General features: G+C 40.0%; 1 protein-coding gene across 1 annotated transcript in view; it reads right to left on the reverse strand.

The window, feature by feature from the left end:
- Positions 1-24127, reverse strand: part of Ranbp17 (RAN binding protein 17) — a 316352-nt gene that overhangs the window by 18564 nt on the left and 273661 nt on the right. Inside the window, exon 25 of the mRNA XM_055604851.1 lies at positions 12495-12661. Coding sequence (XP_055460826.1) covers positions 12495-12661 — 167 coding nt within the window. The remainder of the gene's footprint in view (positions 1-12494; positions 12662-24127) is intronic.

Consider the following 24127-nt stretch of genomic DNA (forward strand, 5'->3'; position numbering starts at 1 on the left):
GAAGAGCAGGGGATGTAGCTCAACAGTAGAGAACTTGCCTAGCATGCATGAGGCCCTGAGTTTGATCCCAGCAATGTAAACAAACAAAACAATCCAGTAAAGATGTTAAGAAACCCAGGTTGGGTCAAGTGTTAACACCTTATGGCACACACTTTTAATCCCAGCACTCAGGAGGCAGAGGAAGTAGGATTTCTAAGTTTGAGACCAGCCTGGTCTACAAAGAAAATTCCAGGACACCTTCCCCTCCCCCCCCCAAAAAAAGGGGGAAGGAATCCTCAGCTCAGTCAGGAATTTGTGCTGTACATTTCCAGGGTGAGAACACAAGCTTTGCTGTTTATTACCTGCCTGACACTGTACTTTCTAATTTTTTGGAGTCTCAGTGATATTTACCCTATAAAATGGTTATACAAGGACTTCAGAGTAAAGAGGTTTAAATAGGAACATGTGCTCAAACACATTTTAATACATACATACATGTATATACATATACATATATACACGTGTACACACACCCCCAGCATTTGTATATGCCTGTCTTACACTCAGCACAGTCTTACACGGCTTATGCCACTTTTTCGCTTAAATCATTCACTATTACATTTTTTGGATGAGTCTGAGATATTCCTTCCACAGTAACTTTTTAGGTGCCAGCAACCCTTGATAACGGGGTCAGATCTTAAAGCTCTACTTTAAGCAATGAACTGGGGAGTAGGGAGATGATTTTAGGTGTAACCTCCGTATTTCACAGCAATATTGCTTAGAGTGGGAAGATTATACTTGTATAAAAATTCGGTGTACAGTTTTCTTTGTGAAATATATATGAATGCTGCTACTGTGCTCTCTTTATCACGAAATGCACATGTCCTCTACAGTACTTTCATTTTACGAGAAACCTTAAAATAAAGAATGAAGATGAAAAATCACTTGTCAGTCAACAGACAAAGCCACCCTGTTTGAAGAGTTTGTTTAAAATCTTTCCAGAGTTTGTGTCAGCACTTAACCTATGGAAAATCTCTATAGTGACTTATTTTTTGCAGAGGTTTTAAAAAAGGATACAGTTACTGAGATCTTATTGTTTTTAATTTACACAGATAGCCAATTATGCTCATCACTATCAATGAAGAGGCTAAAAACTATCTTACTTGCCAGAATAGGGTGAGAGGCTATTACAGAGCACGCCTAATTATCATTGGGCTAAGTCTGTATAAAGCTGTGTGTTTTCCCTTAGAAAATATTCTCTATCCACTTTATATGAAAGAAAAGGAACGTCTCCCTACAAAGTCCTTTACTATTCTGAGAACATTTGCTGCAGACCAATAGCAGAACTGAACTGTGCTAAACTGTAGATAAAAGAATGATGACAGATTGTAGTCACTTTAATTCATAAAGAAAGCATCTGGAGCCCCCGGGAATGTCAAAGCCAGCCACTGGCACCCAGCAACTCCATGCTAAGGCACAAGAGACATCATCTTTTCTCAGTTTAAAGAAAAAGGCTAATGGGCATGTGGCTGGCTTCTTTATTCCAATTACTTCTTTATGAAGAGCTGTTTTCCTATTTCTTTCTTTCTTTTCTTCTTTTAAAGATTCCTGGAAAGCATAATTCTCCTATTCTATAAACACACAAACAAAACTGTAAAATGACATCATTCTGTTTTCATTTAATTACTTCTGAAATGCTTTCTATTTAATATTCATTACTCAAAAGCTAATTTAAAAGAGAAAGAGATGTGACTTATTCAAAAAGATGTACTGTCATTCACAGCAATAGTTATCTGATATACAGAAGTTAATAAAGCAGATTAATCTACAAGTCCCTTTAAGCCATTCTTGAGTTTTGAACAACTGCCTCTTTGACCTTTCACCTTCATGCTGTGCACCAGTAGCAGGTGCCAGCTGTACAGAAATTATGGCTGCTGTGTTTGGAAGCAAAATCTTTTCTTACTTTGCTTCTGACCAGCAGCTGACCCTGTAGGAGTGATTGTTTCTGGTGCCGGCCTAAAGGCTACAAAAACCAGTAGCAGATAAACAAAAGGCTACATACACCAGCTGCCTTGCCTAAGGGTACCATCCTGGGCTGACACCTCTACTCCTTTTCCAGCATCCCAAATTGCTCCTTGTTTGCTTCCATACATGCATTTCATCCTTGTTATTTTGTGTGAGGGGTAGGGGTAAAAGACCTTCCCAACAACCAACCCCCCCCCCTTTGAACTTGACTTTTGAGTATTCCATGTCAAACTGTGCCATTATAATGCTAATATAGGCCTGATTTAGCAACTTTAATAAGAGGCTAAACCCTCTTGTAATTAGATAATAAAATTTTATTATGTATTTTAATATTAAAAGTCTTAAAATCAAACTCTTCAAATCATATACTGGTACAAAACTAAAGCACTTAAATATCATTGCCTCAGAAAGCAAGAACCTGCAAAAGCACTGTGGCTTATTTTTCATTCTCTGAAATGTAAACACGGAATTCCTATGTGGTAGCAGTGAAAGCTCCAACACTCTTAATTACGTGCAGGGAAGAATGAATCTATTCGTGTATGAAGCACACTGTACCATTTCCAGCAACAGCATGAGATGGTTTTGACAGTTATTTCGTGGATACAAATTACACAAGTATAAAAACAATCCCCATAATGATTAAATGCAGTTATGTACATAGGAGAATACCAGTGCAAATGGTAACATATTTAAATGGTTTTCCTTCATTAAAAAAATTATATATGATATTAAACCATCAATCACTGCAGAGGCACAGGAGTTTAAATGTACTGTCACTGGCTGAAATAAATGACTTGGAGACTGGGTTCTGGCTCGCTCAATATGGTCTCTTTGCTGTTGCTTAGTCACCCAACTCTCTACTGGCTTGGGCTACATCTGGTGGATTCCATTCCTTTCAATTAATAAGGCAGGTTATGCTGTCAATGGATTGTATCCTTCCACTGTGCTTAGAGGTGAGAACACACATCCTCAGGGGGTGGGAACCTTCTCTGCTCTGTTAACTTGAACAGTATTGGCAGTATTTATTCCTTCCCTGGCCCATGTGCACACTAGACAATTTTCTTGGAGTTTCAGAAGGGCTACTTTATATTGAGGTAGATTCTTGGCATTACCATTTGGCTTATTCTCTAGTAGCAGTGTATGACCATACTGGACGTATAGCTAAAATTATGTCCATAGACTATGATTTTAAAAATTAATGTTTTAGGTATTTCCTTTATAGATACCCATGGACTATGGTGAAGAATCAGGCTGTGCTGAAGCCTGGACAAGTGTCAAAATGTAGGAGATCTTTGAGAGAAAAAGAGGCAAATCATAAAATGTATTATAGTTAATATGATGACATCTATGTTGCCGCTCAAATAGTTATTCAACAAATATATCTACAACAAGCATCAAAGTAGCAGACATACTTAAGAAAAAGATTAAGACAATAGCCATTCTTCTAAAAGAACATAGGATTTGCCCTAAAGGAACAAATAATTCTATTTACAGGTAAAATAACATTTTAAAATTACTACTTATTTTAAAATTCTGTCTATCTATCTATCTATCTATCTATCTATCTATCTATCTATCTATCTATCTATCTATCCATCCATCCATGTATCTATCTATCTAGTCATCCATCCCATAGCACATGTGTGAAGATCAGAGAACAGTTTGTAGAAGTTGGTTCTTTCCTTCCACCATGTGGGTCCCCAGGATCAAAGAATAGTCACAGTGGCAAGCACCTTTACTCACTGAACCATCTTATGGCCCCTACGTTTCTATTTTTAAAATTAAAAACATGAACTTTAATAACTTGTCTTCGGGGTGATACAATGTTTGTGTGTGTGTCTGCCTGTGTGTCCATATGTCAGAGGTCAACCTTGGCTATTATTATTCCAGCTTGCTTTTTGAGACAGGGTTTCTCATTGGCATAGAACCAATAGGCTAGGCAAGCTAGGAAGTGACCCCCAGGGACATACCTGTTTTTGTCGTCCAGTGCTGGGGTTACAAGCACAGGGCAAGACAAGGACTTAACTGACTGAGCCATCTCTCCAACCTCATTCTTAAGAGGTTTATTCTTAGCCGGTGACATAGGTCTGTAATCCCAGCACCGAGGGAGGCAGAGGCAGTTGGATCGCTGTGAGTCTGAAGCCAGCCTGATCTATAAAGTGAATTCAAGACAGAAAAGGCTACATACACAGAGAAACCCTGTTTCAACCTCCCTACTATCTCCCCAATGAGGTTTACTCTCTCTTGGATTTAAACAATTATTTTGTTACTTTATGTATATAGGCATTTTGCCTATGTATATGTCTATGTATCATGTACATGTAGCATCCACAGAGGCCAGAAGATCCTATGGAACTGGAGTTTAAACTGTTGGAAGCTGCCATGTCGGTACCAGGACTTAACCTAGGTTCTCTGGAAGAGCAGCCAGTGCTCATAAACTCTGAGCCATTTCTCTGGCCTCCCTCTTGGAATTTTATTGCCTCGTTGTTACCTAGACATTTTGGTTTAGACCTGGCCTCCTTACATATTCTTACTTCACCCTTAGTAGTTACATCTCTGTCTGTCTGTTCATCTCTCCATATCTCTCTCTCTCTCACACACAGACACATACAGACACACACACACACACACACACACACACACACACACACACACGGAGAGAGAACTCTCTTGACTTTTGCTTCAAACAAACCTGGTTATTTTTAAAGAAACAAAAATCAACTGTATTAAAAAAAACCAATAAACCAAAAATACTTCAAAAATTGTGAAAAAAAAAAAAAAACAGATAAAAACACCACCAAAAGTAGTGCTTCAGGACAGAGCCATAAGCCACAGAGAGCGCCACACCACAGGTCTTAGCTCTAAACCTCCTCAGAGTCACATACTTACACAGACAAGAAACTGAGGGACACACACACACCCACCCACCCACCCTGTTGACTGTTGTGATATTATTGCTTTTTTTTTTCTGTTGCTGTTTTGTGGTCAGTGTCTAACATTAAAAAAACCCAAGTTTCTGCATTGCTTTAGGACAAATTTCAATGTGTCAGGCAAGGCAATGGTTAGCTGATTTTTGGAGATGTGATGAGGCCGCCCTCTTTAGATAGGATGTGTTCTTAACTGTAGGTTTCTTTCCTGTCTTTATTAATATTTCCTGCTTGGCCTGACAAGTATCCCAGCTGTGATGCCTGGCATGCCAGCTAATCTCGGTTGTCAACCTGAGTACATCTGGATCAACTGAAACCCACAGAGTTGGATCTACATGTGTAGGGTTTTCTTGTTGGGTCACTTGAATACTTGCCATAGATATGGGCCACACTTTTTGGTGGCATGGAAGGACATGGAAGAAGGACAAGAAGGTCTTTGCCTGTTTGCAATCACTCTCACTGGAATTTTTATCTATCCTGCTAAGGAATTCCCTCTTTGGGATTTCAACCTGTACTGCAGACAAGTTGAGACATCCAGCCTCACAGACTGATAAACTAATGAATTTTGGGCCTTTCTGTAGGGAGACAGCCATTGCTGGACTAGGCAGAACACAGCCCGTAAGCCACTCTAATAAATCTTTTACTATACACAGAGTCTTTGTAGCCTTTCAGCTCTGATCCTCTAGAGCAGTGGTTCTCACCCTTCTGAACTCTTTGACACTCATGTTACGGTGAGGCCCAACGATAAAATTATTTTATTGCTACTTCATAGCAATACTGTAATTTTGCTACATTATTATTGTGAATAATAATGTAAATCTCTGTGTTTCTTAATAGTCTTAGATGACCTCAATGAGTCGTTTGACATTCCCCAAGGGGTCACAACCCACAGGTTGAGAACCACTGCTCTAGAGACACCTGACTAATATATTTGATAATGGCCAGGAAATGTATAAAAAGGCCCAAAGCAAATAAATGTTAGATTCAGAGCTTAAAAATGGCTAGTGTTCTCACTGGCAAAAGTTTCCTTGAGAAAAGAAGGCTTCACCAGAAAGAAGTAGAAACTGGCATTCTGTATCAATGAGTCAGTTTGAGGTTAAGGATGAGACAGAGCTGTGATGCATTGGGGGAGTGAGACACAGCACATTTACCTTTGTGAGCAGCTGCCATCAGTCTCCTAGAGACACCAGGTTAAAGGAAACACCAGAAAGCCGAGTGAGCAGCTGCCATCTGGATAGTCTCCTAGAGACATCAGGCTAGAGGAAACACCAAAAAGCAGGGTGGAGAGGTGGCTCAGTGGTCAAGAACACTGATAGCCTTTCCAGAGGTTCCAGGTTTGATTACCAGCACCCACCTGGCAGCTCCAAACCTTCTGTAACTCCAGTTCTAGGGGATCTCCTTCCTCTTCTGGCCTCTGTATGCACCAGGTATGCAAGTGGGGCACAGACATATGCAAGGCAAAAATGCCTATTGCATAAAAATAAGTACAACCTCAAAGACATTGGGGAAGCTCTCAAAGATTTTAGGGAAAGTCACAAAGATCACCACTAGGTAATCATACTATCAGACTCTGATTTCCTTAAGGACACTTGTCCTCAGGTTTATACCCTCCTCACCTACCTATAGAACTAGTGAGGGCAATTGTGTACAATAATAAAGGAGAAGCTCAGCTCTGTGTCAGTGGTGAGACTGGGGTCACTGACCTTTTTGTTTTCTTTTTCTTTTTGCGCCAGCTGGCCGAGAAACTCCCTTGTCCTTGCACATTGCCTCTTTGGACTATTGTCCATCTATTTTGCTCTGACTGCAGTACAAAGTTGGGTTACAGAGAGATGGTTAAGAACACTTGCTGCTCTTGCAGAGGACCGAGTTCTGTTCCTAGCACTAATGTTAGGTGGCTCACAGTCACCCGCACCTTACCTCCAGGGGATCCAAAGCATGTTTCTATAGGCACTGCATTCATGTGTGCACACAAACACACAGATGTACACCTGATTTTTTAAAAAAGAGGATGAGTACTCTAAATCATTTTACTTTATGATGACCCAACTGAATTTACAATGTTCACCTTGCCTTATTATTAGTGTTCAAAACACAATATAATACACTTCCTTAGTTGAGGAGCCATCAAATGAGGAAGCAGATAGCTTTGTGGGTAAGTACAAAAACCCTGAAGTTAAACACACCTTTCTTAAAATTTTAGCTCTTCAGAAATGGGAGAGTGGGTGTGGGAGAGGAAGGAGACAGTGATGGGGGGAAGCACATGATCAAGAACATTATATACATGGATAAAAATGTCACAGTGAAACTCTTTGTATCTACAAAGAGTGTGAAATAAAGACACCAAAGAAGGGCGAATGGCTTTCTTCTTTAGTTTACAGACTTGTGGCCGTGGGAAGGATACTTGACCTTTTCTGCCTCACTTTCTCCACCTGGAAAATGATGATGCTAACACGCCTCACAAAGATACCTGATGATGACATCAGATACTGTGTACACAAAGAACTAAAGGCAGGACCTGCACATAGGAAAGTCTTAAAGTCTTTGCCAGTATTGTTTTTTCCTAGAAAGAGCACACAGGTATATGCAGAAATTTCTATGAAAAAGACTAAGATAATGGCAACATAGGTAAGAACAATTGTCACAAAATCTAAGTGCCTATTTTTTTTTTCTTTCTGCATCTAATGACAGTCCCTTGGCTTCCTTAAGTCCTCTGGCCAAGTTATAAATGTTCTTTCAGCCTGTTTTGATCAGTCTACTGTCATGTTTCCAGTAATGAAATTGTAAACACAGCCTAAACTAGCTTATTAAATGAAGGGCATCTTTCTGAAGTCTAAGGATCACGAGAATGGTTTCATTAATATTAGCAAATATGACTAATTACTTTTTCAAGAGCTAAATAAGAAATGTTAATATTTCATTTGCGTCAGTATTTTCTGTCCTCAGACTCTTGCTATGGGTCCACAGGCCAAAGCCTCAACATCAGTTAAATATGTGTCGGCACTTTCTCCTACTTAGTATTAAGGAATGGAATCTTAAGTATGAAAGATGTCTTGTATAGTATGTCAAAATGTTGAGCAATATTGCTTCAGTCTAGATCCAGAAATGAAAAAAGAGCAGATGATTTCCCTTTTGCTGTAATTCACTTTGGGATGCATGTCATGAAGAGCACTATACAAAAGCAATTTTCATTGATTGACTGACTGATTGAGGAAAAGGGTGAATGTTCTTTTGCGTCCCTACTGAAGTATGATTCTTATAGCTCCTGACAGCTTTTCACAATTTCTAGTTAAATGGCATGCTAACAAACAAGTAAATAAATAATAAGTAAATGAAAAAAAAAAAAGAAAAAAAAAGAGAAAGAAAATCATACTTAGAATCTCTCTGCATTTTTAAGAGAGCTGACTTGAGCCAAATAGCTGAGCGGACTAGGCTGGGCAAGAGATACTCAAATCTAACTGCTCTAATTCTCTTATGCAATGAAGCTCATCAACATGCTATCTGCATAACACACTCAGTGACAGTGCAGGCCATAGGTGCTGTTCTTCTCCCACAGGAGGTACTACTCTTTCTAGAGTATTCAAGGAGATTCTGATGCAGACAAGATTCTGCCTCAGTGTCCTTAACATTTCAAAACAATTCATCATGTCTCTAAAATGGTTTATCAATTTTATGCTCATCTAATTTGGGCACAGCTTTTGTCTTTTCATAAGCCAGAATGAATGCTATCTACTGGTTATGAATGCAAATATTTAACAAAACCAGTAATGAAACTGAAAAAATTAATATACAAATGTTATCTACAAATTCTTAGAGCATATTACTCTCACCTTCTACAATCTGACCGCTGATACTGCTAATCTCTTTAAGTTAGCATAAAAATACTTGGAACTGTATTAAAAATACTGACATAAAAATACTTGGGAAATTCTTCTTTCCTAAATTATGCAAACTGGGATTTTCTCAGATGTTAAGTCGAAGTGATCCTAGTAAGCCAACAACTCTTACCTCAAACACTCACTTAAATTCAATGACTCCTCATATGAAATAAATTTTAATCCTTGTAGACCTACATCTGCTCACAAACTGTGGAAGATCTACTATAGTCATGTGACAGGTCATAATAATTGCACTTCCGGTTGAGAGGCACACAAATGGCCAGGGCCGTGAAGATATGGGCTTTTCTGTGGACACTTGAGGACATCACCTTTGCAGTTTGGGATTAACACTCTCCATGCAGTTACCAAGTATGTCTAGGGTGGGAGGAAAACAGTTCAAACAGTAAATAATTGCAGTATCATTGCATCCGTTTAGTTTAAAGAGCTGACAAGCCCTCTCTAAACTCCAGGCACAATTAGTCATTAGGGTCTAGTTTTTCAGCACTGTTAAGCAATTTGTAACCCATTCCTTTTAATAGGGTTAGGCATTACTTAACGACACAGATGCCTTGAAAAGTGAAACCTCAAGTTATGAAGCAGCAACCTTGTTCATTACCTTCTGTGATAGGCAAATCATCTATAAAAACAGCATTTAATGGGCAACCAATGAATAATCAATGGCTCACTTTTCATCTGAGTGTGAAAATGAGAATAATCTAATACAAGTCCCACTGGTGAGAGTCTGAATCTTGGTTCTGCCACTCTTCAGGGCTGATTTATAAGGTCTTGGAAAGCTGATGTAAACAGATGATCAATGGGCCCATCCCTGCTCATAATAACCCCCAACTGGCCCACTCCCTCTTTTCCAGGTCCATCCCTTCAGGCTATTAGCTCTGTCCAGCTAATTCTTCCCACTACTCCTGCCTGCTGCTTTTACTCTGGCCATCCGTTCAGTCCAGCAGACTCAGAAGTAATTTTATACGCAGCAGAGAGCGGGTGGAATTGATTTTTCACTCAGTACTCAGTTCCCATCTGAATAATTATCAATTTTACTGCCTCATAAAGGGAAGAGTCAAAATTTCAAATCAATTCAAAAGAGCTTTTGAGACGACGAAAACTGTGCATGAGAATAGAGGTCAAAGTTGTCAGTGACCTAAGGAGATGATGTCAGATATTACTATACCCAATAGTTGACATCAGAGGCACTCAAGATGATATAACCTAGTGCTAATGCAAATCATATTTATGCTGACTACCAGAGACCAGTCATTAATATTTAAAATGTTATCTGAAAGCTTACATCCCAAATAAATAGAATGTATTCTACTGCTTAATAGAGATATATCACTACTTAGTCATATGCTATAAAGTGAAAGATTACCAAGTCTTATTAACACACAGAAATTGCTTAAACCAACAAATGCATGGAGATTCTGAGTAAACACACACTGGCTGATCTCCTGCACAGTCATATTGCTTGCTTGCAGCCTATTGATTTTTGCTAAAATTTTCAACCAACTTAGAAGTGTCTGTCCAAAGCTGATAGGACAATACTGTGATGATGACTGACTACTAGCAGGAATGTCTTGGTGGCAGCCATGTCCTTTGTCATGGGAGGCGGGGGGGGGGGGGGCTGATTTCTAGCGGATCCTTGGGTATTTGCTATCTTAGGTGCTCCAGGTCAGTGGTCTTCAGCCTTCTCCATGCTGAACACACACAGGGCTGCAGCGTACTGCCACTGCCAGCCTACAAGTACCCGTGGTGACTTGCTGGTGGCGAGAATTGCACCTAACCAAAACAGAGTCTGTATTCTGCACAGGCATCCAGGTGATGTTGAGAGACCTTGAGGCTCCGTGGTCTGAGCTATAAGGATGTGGGCTATGAAGCTAAACAGACCTTGGTTCAAATTCCAATTCCATTACTTTCTAATGAATCTTGAGGCACCCAGGATACTGATCTGTAAAACTGGGGATCATGACAGCCACATTTCTAGGTCGTTGTGGAGTCTATATAAAATAATTCTCTAATAGTTCTCCCCTTCTGTGTCAGTCTCTATTATTACTATGTTAACAGAACTGTAGCATAACTGATTATTTTGTATCTTTACAAATCTTGTTTTTGTACTTTGTAAACAATAAATGAACAGACCATTCAGATCCATAAGAGGTCCATATCTCTAGCCCCACCCAAAGCCAGTCACTACTGGAACAAGTCAGAGTAGATACAGCCCTCATGTGCCTTCTTGGAGAAGGCTGAGGATCACTGACTTCGAGTAAGCCACCAATGAGATAACAGATGCTCATGGATGAGCTAGAAATAACATTCACCAGATTCTCAATAAATTATCTTATTTTTTACATTACTAACTAGTTGAATAGTTTTAGGGCTACAGCATATAGTTATAGGCCTGAAGTAATTAAGTTCTTTTCCAGTAACCCAAAATATGAATGAATTATACTCCTGTCATCCATCCTTGGAATGCAACTAGTTAACTGAAATGTCACTTTAATAAGACTTTCATAATTTCATTTCAATCCTAGCAAAACATTACAGTCAGGAAGGAAACCTCTTCCATGAATTTCCCATTCTATTTTCATTATGTTCACATGCAGTGATATAGTCTACTGTGTAAAAGTAACCTTTACTTGCCTGATTGAATTGTGTCAGGAGGCTGACTGCCTCTATCTGCTTACTTAGGCCTAGTCATGGCAGCTCCTAGCCTCGGTACAATCCAATCTAGCCCTAGAGTGCTTTTAGCCTCTGAGACTTCCTGCTGAAGGCTTACTACTTCCATCTGCTAACCTAGGCCTATCCTGGAAGCTTCTCTGACTAAGAAGATATTGTTCACTACTGAAAATAGAGTCAGTTGAAAAATTTACATTTGCAAATTGGACTATTATGGACATAACATGGGTGGAAGAAAATTGAAAACAGTATACAGATATTCTCCAAATTTTGTAGAAGTAGAAACACCAATCATAGAACTTGGTGTTTTGCAAATCGGACTATTATGGGTATAACCTGGGCAAAAGAAAACTGAAAACAGTATACAGATATTCCCCAAATTTTGTGTAAGTAGAAACACCAATCGTAGTGATGGTGTATCTGTAAAATGGCTTTATTTTCTTTGGACTATTCCTGGCATGTATCTTCATTTCTTATGTATGTTATTTCTCAGATTGGTAGACGTAAGTTATTTAAAACAATCACAAACTTGTGATTTGCCCATGCTAGCCAGTTAGAAGACACAACTGAAAACGAAAAAATTGAGACATTATTACGTATTAATTGGATGTTGGGAACACTGCCTAATGTCTGAACTGTGTGACTCCTAATCTCACGCTAGAACAACTGCTGATTACACTGTCATGAGTGGACAGCTCTTAGCAAGTTGTCTGCGAGGAACGTGACTAGCCCATGACTGTCCCAGCAGCCATGTCCTTGAAGCAACACTTCACCAGGTGCTGCCCGGGGTCCAGGGAGGAAGTCCGAGTGCTGGTGTTCCACTTTTCTTAGCCTCAAAAGAACTGTCCCTTCTGCATTCTGCAGTGAGCTCGACAGTGCTGGGCTGTTTATGGCTGGGTAGCCCTGAATCCGGCCAGTCACTCTTCACTGTCAGGGAAACTATCAAGGAGAATAAGCGCTAAACACCCTAATGAAGGGCTATGTAAGTTCAGGGGCAGGTTACCTGCTGCAGAACATCAGGGTTTTGCTGCATAAACTGTAACAGCCTCTGAGCAGCCTGCATGGCCTCTCTGCTTCGAAGAGGCTTCTTCCCCTCCTTTGCGATGTGCTTGAAGAGGTAGGTGACCATGTAGTCTAAGCTTGTGCAGCAGCTGGAGGAGACGACTGTATCTGCACAAACAACAGACAACAACTCATTCCCATTACCGAACTGTGGCTCATTCAGTACATGTCTCCATTAGAAAACAGGATTTCAAAGTACTTGGTGAAACTCTAAACCCTTGAGAGAAGGGGTCTGGCTTCTTGTGTTGATTACAGGGCCCGGCATAGAGCAACACTAGCAAGAAAATGATTCCTGGTCTGAACTGGACAGAATTCCCCATCTGGGACTGGAACAACCCCTGTTTAATTTGACTAGTTGTTAAGCATCTATGTAGTGAAAAGTTGTGCTTCCAGGGAAATGGCTTCCAGGGAAACAGGTGCAAACCCTGCCCTGGTAACAAAAAGTTCATGGCTTTTCATTGGGGTCACTCAGTATAAAATAATGTATGAAAGAGTCGCATAGTCACATACTGCTGGGATTTTTTTTTTTTTTTGGTGTGTGCACATGCGCGTGGAGGTTGCACACACATGTGGAAGCTAGAGGCTACTATCTAGTATCCTACCCAACCACCTGCTAACTTAGTTTTTGGAGCAAGGACTTCTCACTGAATCAGAAGCTTACTTATTTGGTTAGCAAACCCCAGGGATCTTACATCTCCACCTTCCTGAAGCTGGGTGTTACAGACTGTGCTGATATGCCTGGCTTTTCACAGGGGGAGGTGGGGTCTTCGTGCTTGAGTGGCAGGTACCTTGCCAACTAAGCCCTAACTGCTGCACTGTGAGGGAAAGAGCATGTTTTAGTGGTGATCACAGTGAGCTGGATAAAGGACATGGCTTGACATAGCTTGGAAAGGTTATTTCAGTGAGATATAAGGAGAAAGTTTCAGGGAGACAAGAGTTAACAACATGGTGAGAATTCTGGATTTTGGAGCTGAACAGCTCTGGTTTCAAATCCCATCTTTTTCAATTATTAATTGTCCTGTTACTTTGAAAGTGCTATTTTTACTTTCTCATCATCTGCAAAATACTTTGCAAAGCTGAACGAGAAAAAACGTACTTACTACATGATAGGGACAGTGCTAAACATTTTACATAAATTATTGTTTTTAATCTTTGACTACAGTCCTGTAATAGTTATCCCCATTTTATAGGTGAGGAAAAAGCAACTTGTCCAAGGGCATGCCCTTAGAACCCTGTAAGATCAGGGTTGGACAGTGAATAAGAAGTCGGACCATGAATCTATATTGTCAATAACTATGTTAGAACTAAGAATTAAGTAAAAATATACAAAATCATGAAATGCTTTTTAAAACAGTGGGGGTGGCACTACAGTTGGTAAAGTTCTTCTATAGCACACGTAAACCCTGGGGGCTTGAGCCTGGACGCCCACCCAACTGAAACAAGCCAACCAACAGCCCCGTAATGGGAACTCAAACTGCAGTCACTCACAGTAAAAAGGAGGATGCACTGTGGAGGTGAAACTTTGGTTTGCATAGGAAAATGTGTAGGAAATCAGGACAGAAGGCTAAAGTGGGTGGATACTGGTACTTAATTTGAAAGTCAACAGAGATCTTATTTAAAGTTGTTTTTCACTTCTTTTTGTTTGTTTGCTTGTTTGTTTTTTGTTTTGAGACAGGGTTTCTCTGTGTACACTTGGCTATCCTACACTTTGTAGAGCAGGCTGGCCTTGGAGTCATAAAGATCTCTGTGAGCTTCTGCCTCCTGAGCACTGGGACTAAAGGTGTGCATCACCACTCCCAGCCTTATTCAAAGTTTTCTACACAAGTAATTGTTATGCAACCATTTATCATTTCCTTTGTACACTTAACATTTGACTCTTTAAGTTTATTTTTTCTTTGGAGACAAGGTCTCACATGACCCAAGATGTCTTCTAACTTGCTATGTAGCCAAGGATGACCTTGAACTTCTCCTCCTCCAGAATCTACCTTTTCAGGGCTAGTGCTGAGACTAACAGGACCAAGCCACCATGATGAGGTTCTAGGGACCCAGCCCATGGATCCATTTTTTGGTTAATAAAGACATGTTGACATAATCCCTGGCAATATTTTGATGACTAAGGAAAAACATAGCAAACAGAGTAGTCTCACAAGAGAAACAGACTGAGAAGCCTGTAATTTCTATACTTGGGAGGTAGAGGCAGGAGGATCAGCAGTTTGACTAACCTAGGCTATTTGAGATCTTGTCTCAAAACAAACAAACAAACCCAAGTCAAATTGAATACAGAAAAACAAAGAAGGGGAGGGGAGGAGAGTAAACTGAGAAACAGTTCCTTACTCATCATATCTATATCGATATATGTATTTTTAGAGTTTTCCTTTTATTTATTTTTTATTTATTACAATTCATTCACTTTGTATCCCAGCTGTAGCCTCCTCCTTCATCCCCTCCCAACTCCACCCATGTCCCTCATCTCCTCCCACACCCCTCTCCCGGTCCACTGATAGGGGAGGTCCTCCTCCCCTTCCCTCTGACCCTATCCTATCAGGTCTTATCCGGACTGGGTGCATTATCTTCCTCTGTGGCCTGGTAAAGCTTTCTCCCATCAGGGGGAGGTGATCAAAGAGCCAGCCACTGAGTTCATGTCAGAGAAAGCCCCTGTTCCCATTACTAGGGAACCCTCTAGGAGACTGAACTGCCATGGTCTACATTTGTGCAGGGGTTCTAGGTTATCTCCATGCATGGTGTTTGGTTGGAGTCTCAGAAAAGACCTCTGAGTTCCTTTTGGAGTTCCTGTCCCCTCCAGGTCTTTCTATCTTTCCCTTCTTTCATAAGATTCCCTGGCTATGAGTCTCAGCATCCGCTTCGATACCCTGCTGGGTGGAGTCTTTTAGAGGTCCTCTGTGGTAGACTCCTGTCCTGTTCCCTGTTTTTTCCTTCTTCTGATGTCTATCCCATTTGCCTTTCTGAATGAGGACTGAACATCTTACTCAGGATCCTCCTTCTTGCTTAGCTTCTTTAGGTGTATAGATTTTAGCATGGTTATATGTCTAATATCCATCTAATATTATAAGTGAGTATATATATTATATATACTATATATTATATATACTATATATACTATATATTATATATAGTTATATATATTATTATATATATATTATTATATATTATAATATTATAAGTGAGTATATATACCATGTGTCTTTCTGTTTCTTGTATACTTCACTCAGGATAACACATACAAGAGAGGATGTGGAGAAAGGGGAACCCTCCTCCATTCCTGGTGGGAATATAAACTTGTACAACCACTTTGGAAATCAATCTGGTGCTTTCTCAGAAAATTAGGAATAGTGTGTGTTACCTCAAGATCCAGGTATACCACTCCTAGGCATATATCCAAAAGATGCTCAAGTATACAACAAAGACATTTGCTCAACCATGTTTGTAGCAGCTTTGTTCGTAATAGCCAGAATCTGGAAACAACCCAGATGTCACTCAACTGAGGAAATGGATACAAAAATTATGGTACATTTACACAATGGAATACTACTCAGCAATTAAAAACAAGGAAATTGTGAAATTTGTAGGTAAATGGATGGAACTAGAAAAGATCATCTTATGTTTGATAGATCAGAGGTGAAAGAGGGACTTAAAGGATGCAAAGTTAAACTAGTCTGAGAGAATATTCCAGAGAAGGTTCCAACGAAGTTAACACCCCAGCTTGAAAATGGTCACGTAATTATGGACCCATGTCCTAGAAACAGAAAAGAGAAGGTTGTGGGCTTCTGAGATACAGACAGGATGATGGGAGCCACACAGGATCCCAAGGAACGAGAGGCTGAACAAAGGTCATGGTATGGACAATAGTTCTGGAATACAGACGGTTAAGAAATCTTTTAAGAAAGAAGCATTCTCCGGCTTCTCAAAGCTATGGAATTTATCTACTAGATAACTCACTCTTTATCATACCCCACACCTAGGCCTTCTCTGTAGGAAGAAACCCAGTGCTCTAACTTTGGGAGGAAGCCCAGGAATCAAACACTCATTTCTTGAGTTGTTTTCCTTGTTATTTCTCCTTTATTTTTCTACATTTGAAGCCTTGATCACGAAAGTAAAGAGCAATATGCTATCAATCATACACAAACTTTAAAGACTTCACGTAATTTGGTGACCACACTGCCATGCAAGTTGCATTAAAAGGGTCCAATCCACTGAGTCAGCTGTGGAAAAGCCAGGTAAACACTTTAGACTCAAAGGTTGGAGCACACAGCTTTGCAATAAAAGTGAGGGGTTCCATTATGGTTGATTAATGGTTGGCCTTTGAAAAGGATAAATGTTATTTCCAGGTAGTTCCCCCCCCCCCCAAGACAGGGTTTCTCTGTGTAGCCTTGGATATCCTGGAACTCACTCTGTAGAACAGACTGACCTTAAACTCACAGAGATCCATATCCCTACCTCTGTCTCCTGAGTGCTGGGGTTAACGGCTTGCTTGTGCCACGACGCGGCACCTGGCATTTCCAGGTAGTTTTAAATGTGTGGAATCATGAGAATCACAGGAATTTGGTCAAAGCAGGATGAACAGTTCTGAAGATGAAACATTAGCATTACCATTTCTTACCTGCAGAGGAAACTATCCTGTGAGACAATGACTTCTCAAAAAATGGACAGGTACTGCTGATTTTTAAATTTTATGCTACTTCTTGGGTTTTAGAATATTTTGAAAACAATTACATCTGTAAGCTAGACAAGTTTGGAAATGTTTTGACACCCATTAGGTGCTCTGTCCTCTCTTGCAATTTGCTGTTTGGCACCGAGACAGACCAGTGCTCTGGCTCTCTTGCAAGTGGTCTCTGCAGGAAGCGCACATGTCATTAATAGCCCTCCTGCTTACTAAGACCCACCACGGAAAGCTGCCCTGAAAAGTTAGCTGTGTACATGAGCTGCACAACAGAGAATCGGGAGGATGATAATGGGGCTGAGTTAAAATCTGGCTTCAGTTCAGAGCTCATCACAGCACAAGGGAGGATGGCCTTGGAAAAATGTTGTCTGAAAGGTAATTTCCAAGACAAAGGACCACAGGAGAGGAACGGTAGTTTTGGTAAGAGGCAAGCATACATCGAAGCTGTTCTTTTGAACTGTCTGACTTCACACCCTTAGCATGCAATACACACAGCCCAAGCTCACACTGCTGTGAAGCTTGACCATAATCTACAGAATGTACAGACTGGGACAGTCCTCCCCCATATCACATTTACCCCCTTTCCATTTCCTAAGCATTTTCTTAGCCTTCAATCCCTTAAATACAAAGCCTACCTACCAAACTAATCCACAGCTGTCTCCTCTCTTTAGCACTACTTGTGGTGGGAAAAACTAAGGTGCAATCCCTTTAAACATCAACGGTTCCCTATGATATCAATACTGAACATCTATTCAAGAATGTTAGGAACGGCAGCATTTACATACATTTTACTGATAACAAATAGGTCTGGTGGTGTGTAGCTGACTGAACTTTTTGCTTGCCTTCACTTTGGCTAGGCAAGTACTTATGCCACTAAGCCACTTTCAGCCAGCCAGTCCAGCTGGTCCCCATTTAGCATGTTGTGCTATCCTTGACTTACACTTGGACTACATTCCTACCACACAGCTGATCCCAGGACCCACCTCACATCACTGCTTCAGAAACCGCCACACTCATTCTCTGCTCACCACCTCATTTTAATTACTTATTTAACACTTACGACTGGCTATTTTCTTGTGTAAGTATTTCACTTACTGTTTATCACTCACCATTAAATTACAAGCTTTCATGTCTTATTCCCCTCAGTACTGCCAAGGTCTACAATACTACTTGGTATGTAGCATTCGTATGAGTGCTAATTATTGAATGAATGAGTTGGAAATCATTTCTAGGTCCAGGGCTTTCTCTACATTTGTAAAAGAATGAGGGTGGTAGAGGATAGGTCCTTAAAAAGTTAGCTGAGAGCCAGCTGTGGTGGTGCGTGTCTTTAATCCAAGCACTCAGGAGGAGACAGAGGTTGGTGTTTGGGTGAGGGATATGGACATAAGTCTCTGTGAGTTAGAGGCCACACTGGTCTATAGAATGAATTCCAGGCTAGCCAGAGCTACAAGGTGAGACCCTGTTTAAAAACAAACTAGCAAAATGTAACCCAAGACTACAAACATTAATGAATGCTAACTAACTACATTTAAAAATGCTACCTTTAGAATATTAGGCAAGCAACTAATCCATGACTGATTCATCTTTCTGATTCTGTCCCATTAACTTATACCAAAGCTATAGAATTGAAACCTACTTTGCATTCAAATAAAACCAGTAACTTTTTTTTTTTGTTTGTGTATCATACCAAGACAGAGAAAAAAAAATTCAAGTAGCTATTTTCAACATTCAATCTTTATTGAAGGCACAGGGTCTAACCCACCTGTCATTCACCTAAGTTGCAACAATGTAAGAGGTTGAAGGCAAAACCATAAATACAAGGATAACCTTTTCTACTATGTTCCCAGCTGTCAAAATTGCAATCTTTATCAGGTAGATGTAGCAGGGCTGTGCTATGAAGAGAAATGGGAAAGACTTTTAGACATACCTTTCTGAGCCATACTGTAACCATCCATATTACAGTATGAAAATATTACTTAATCAATTCTTTTAATAAGTAATTAGCAGGCACTTACTGTACTAGTTCAAGGAATAAAGAATTGATCAAGACAGTATTCTTTTATTGGCCAAAGGGGTCCAGCAGATACCCTTCCCCAAATATAGATGGGCATTCCTAATGGTATTGGTTAAATTCTACAGCTTGATGGTAGTAAGACCATATTATTATTAAGCTGAAGTTACCACATATTTATAGCATAAAACTAAGATAAACCTCGCCAATGTTTAACTGGAAGCTTTATCCCTACTGGTTGGTGTTGACAGTGTTGGGAGGTTTTGTGCATGCTAGCAGAGGAGAAAAATGATCTTCAATCTCACCCAGCTCTGAGCAACTGTAATTACCTGCTTTAAAGATAGGCCCATAGGTGCACTAGTGGGATGAATGTTATAGAGTAACCAGCCACTGTAAAGAAGTGGCTTTAAGGTCTGCTACATGAGGTGAAATCCATACCCAAAACGGTTCATGAGCACGAACTTAAGATGGTCATGGGCCTAATAGAAAACCTACATTATTCTGATAAATGAACATAACAAAAATAACTCCTAACGACATATTTCTATAAGCATATATCAGTGCATCACTCAGTCCTCATCAGAGAAGTTTGTTCTTCTGTAGATGGTAAATAACACAGGGACCCACAACTGGATAACGTGCAGAGTGTGAGACTCGGTCCTAAGTGAGATGTCGCTATTACACAATCCCATCAAAGCTCAGGTATCTGTGCAGAAGAGGGGCTGAAAAGATCCCAAAAGCCAGGGTGGTAGATGACTTCTGGGAAAGCGTTTTCCAGATACAATACAACAGATACACATATGAACTCACAGACTGTAACAGCATATACAAGACCTACACAAGCGTAAGACAGACAAAAATCCCAGCACGGAGAAGGGGTCACTAATCAAGAAGCTATTCACAACTGGTAGCTGCTGGGAGAGGGAAAATGCATTAATACTAGATATATCAACTACATTCCAGGGCAGGCTTCATGCTCAGGAGTAGATGGCCAATACAAATCAGGCTTTTTTTAAAGGTTTGTTTGGTGTGCATTTTGTTTTATTTTGTAATAGAAGAGAAGGAACATGAAGCTGGGTGGGCAGGAAGGGGTAGGAGGATTTGAAAAGAGTTAGGGGAGGCATAAAGACATGATCAAACTATACTGTATGAGATTTTTCAAAGAATAAAAAAACCTACATAAAACACCACACCTCTTCCTCAGAAGGTAATGGTCCAAATGAAAATGAGGATAAGCAGTACTCCTAGAAAATTCTGCTCACTTTTGGTATACAAGATTTTCATGAGAATAAAATGAGTGAACACAAGAACCCTATGACAGAATCAGGCACACAGGATGTGTCCAGTGTCACTGTGTACACAACAATGGGACTTAAATTTCAGCACCCCTTTATAATGCTGTTTGGTCAAGATCCTGTTGAAATGCAGATCCCAGGCCTGATGAATATCACACTTTGAGACTAACAGAGCTGCTTGCAACTGATTCAAAACCCTCAGTACTGCTATGATGTAAGATAACAGAATGTCAAGCTAAACTGTAATAACAAAAGACAAGACTTCTGCTTCTTCCCACGAAGGATTAACTGCTATGAGGATTTCCCCTCCTGCCATAAACAACCAGAAACAGGACAAAATATATGAAACAACAGTTTTCAATTACTGCACAACAAGAAGTATAGGACTATTAAACCGGAGGAGAGGGAAATGAATGAGCTAATACTTACAATTGCTGCAGCGCACTGCCCAAAGCAGACTAGGCGGCAGGACAGGAAGGGCAACCCAAATAAAGCCAAGTGGTCTCGGTGAGTCAGAGACTAACAGACCACAATGTGGGAGACCGAGGCAGCTGCAACTGTGTACAAAGTACCAGAGTGTGAGAATTACAGAGAAAGGTGGTTATAGATATCTGTAAGGGAGTTTCCCTAGTGCCTTCCTTGGAAGTATGAGAAGAAACTCACCAAAGCTGCAAAGCCAGAGACCCAAAGATTCCTGGGAAGTTTGTAACGCAAGGAGCACTTCCTTTAAGTGCTGCACATAGTATGGGGCTCAACTACTCCAAAATAAATGCTGCCACTCCAGCTGAAATAAATGAAATTAACCACAAACTGACTCAACTAAAAGAATGAAATACAAAATTTTTTTTTAGATTTATTTATTTATTATGATACAGTATTTTGCCTGCATGTATGCCTGCAGGCCAGAAGGCACCAGATCTCATTGTAGATGGCTGTGAGCCACCATGTGGTTGCTGGGAATTGAACCCAGGACATCTGGAAGAGTAGCCAGTGCTCTTAACCTCTGAGCCATCTCTCTCCAGGCCTGAAATCCAAAATCTTAATCAAATACCATGCAAAATAAAAGTTGCAATATCTGATATTCAGTAAAATATAAAGACATACATAAAAATATGATCCATAACAAGAAAAATAAATCAGTAGAAAAATATGTAGAAATTACTTTAATAGACAAAGATCTAAAATTATTTCTTCTTATAAAACTTATAAATAGTATCAAAGTTAAAGGAAAACATAAGCTTAATGAGAAAATAGAAGATACAAAAAAGACCAAAGTTTAGAGTAATGGTTCAGCTTGTAGTATTAGCTTTTCAGAAGGCTGGAACAGGGTAAGTACTGGAGCCCAAGGGCTCATGGTCAGTGTAGGCAATGAAGTGACACCCTGTATCACAGAAAGAGAGAGGGAGAGAGAGAGAAATGGGATTTCTAGAGAATAAAACTATAATATTGAATAAAAAGGCACAACATTGGGACTGGATCATGGCTTTATCCTATACTTGGAAGGCAGAGGCAGGTGGATCTCTGGGTTTAAGGCCTTCTTGGTCTACAGAAAGAGTTCCAGGACAGCCAGGGCTACACAAAGAAGCCCTGTCTCAAAAACAAAAACAAAAAACAACTCCCCTAAAAAACTTAAAAAAGTACAACACTGATAGCTTAACTATTGTAGAACAATATGTGAACTTGACATACAACTATAGAAATTAGTAAAATTGAACAACAACAATAACAATAATAATAATAATAAAAATAAAGAACCCCCAAACCAAAAAAAATGGCACAATTGAGCTAACAGGCTACCAAGAGGCTTAGAGCACATATGTAGACTGTAGTTTGGGGATGAAATGGAGACACAGACTGTGGTTCTTCAAAAGTATACTGCATTGACATTTTGAAGCATTCCGGAATTTTAGTTTCTTTAAAGAACACAGAAATAAGAATGTGTTTTTATTTTACTCCCAGGTGTAGAGCCGTGGGCCTGCTTCGGACTATCCTCGGCAGCTGACCATGATCTACCTCGAGCTCTAGCAGAAGCGTGGTTTTGCCAGCTGTGCTTCTGCTATTGTGTGACATTTGGAATTCTAGGAACTCTTCAGAAGGTATATAAATGTGAGCACCAAGAGGCAGGGTTAGGGTTGTTGGTCATTCAGAGAGGTTGGTTTTGGTTTGTTAGTAGCCAATCAAAGAAGAAACAAAGGAAAGAATTTAGGGATTTTCCTAATTCCTCTCTCCCCTCTATCCCTGTTTCTCTCCTATCTAGTGATAAGGTGTTAAACTGGGATGCAGGAAGGGATAAAGGGTGGGAAAAAGAAGAATCCACAAAGTAGCAAAAAGCAGCTGCAGTGCACAGTGGGTGAGGCGTGGTGGCACACGGCTTTAATTTCAGTGCTAGGGAAGCAGAAGCAGCCAGAGATACAGTAAGACTGTCTCAAAAACCAAGGCAAATAAAAGGAAACTTTGATAAGATTATTTGAGTATGTTCATTTTAAACAGATACCACACCAATAAAAATAAAGGCAGTTCATAAACACAGGCTCGTTTAAAATATTTAATTAGACCTGAACAAGCTGTCGAATGTCTGCAATCCCAGCTACACAGAGGCAAAGGCAGGAAGAGTTTAAGTTCAGGGCCAGAATGGACTATACAAAGAAGCATAGTTGTCTGAAAAGCAACCAACCAACCAAACAGACCACCACCACCACCACCAAAAAAATCCTTTCTATTGGTTTAAACCCAATAAATTAAAACAAGTAGGTTCAATCTAAACAAAAAGATGGAAGAAAAAGGCAAATAAAAGGCAAAGATCAGGTAGGAAAGGAAGCATGAACACTGCAGACTCAGACCTGAATATATGGGGAGTTAAACCTAACACCTGAAACTATTTAAACAGCAGAAAACATCAGCTCTGATAAACAAGTCTAATCCTAACTACATGATGTATACAGGAGAACATCCATGTCTTAGTCCCCAGAAACTGTGAACATACAAGCCTTCACAGTGGGAATTAGGCTGGTATTACCCAAGAAAGCCCCAGTGTAAACCTAAGGGTCCTTAGGACGGGAAGAAAGATTTTTTTTTTTTTTTTTTTTTTTAGAATTCTGAGATGATCAAGATGTTGGGCCACAAACCAAGGACTATAGATGTCTATATCTCTCAAGACATATATCCTTGCTGACATCCTTATTTAACTCAGTGAGACCTATGCCAGACATAGAGGGTATAAAACAGCAATAAAATACATTTAGGTTTTAAGGTATCAAGTCCCTGACAGTTATAGCAGAAATAAGAAATGCACATGCTGAGCTAGGCAGTGGTGGCGCATGCCTAAAACCCCAGCATGTGGGAGGCAGAGGCAGGTGGATCTTGATGGGTTTGAGGCTAGCCTGGTCTACAGAGTGAGTTCCAGGACAGCCAGGGCTACTAGAGAAACCCTGTCTTGAAAAACCAAATCAACCAATCAAATAAACAAATAAAAAGAAATGCATGTGCCCTGTAATCAAAGAATAATCAATTTCAAATATAAAGGCGCATTTATAAGACAATAAGGGTGATGAGACGGGTTAGTGGGAAAAGGTGCTTACTGCCAAGCTTCA

The sequence above is a fragment of the Psammomys obesus genome, unplaced genomic scaffold, assembly GCF_907164565.1.
Source record: "Psammomys obesus unplaced genomic scaffold, mPsaObe1.curated_primary_1811, whole genome shotgun sequence".
Lineage (NCBI taxonomy): Eukaryota > Metazoa > Chordata > Mammalia > Rodentia > Muridae > Psammomys > Psammomys obesus.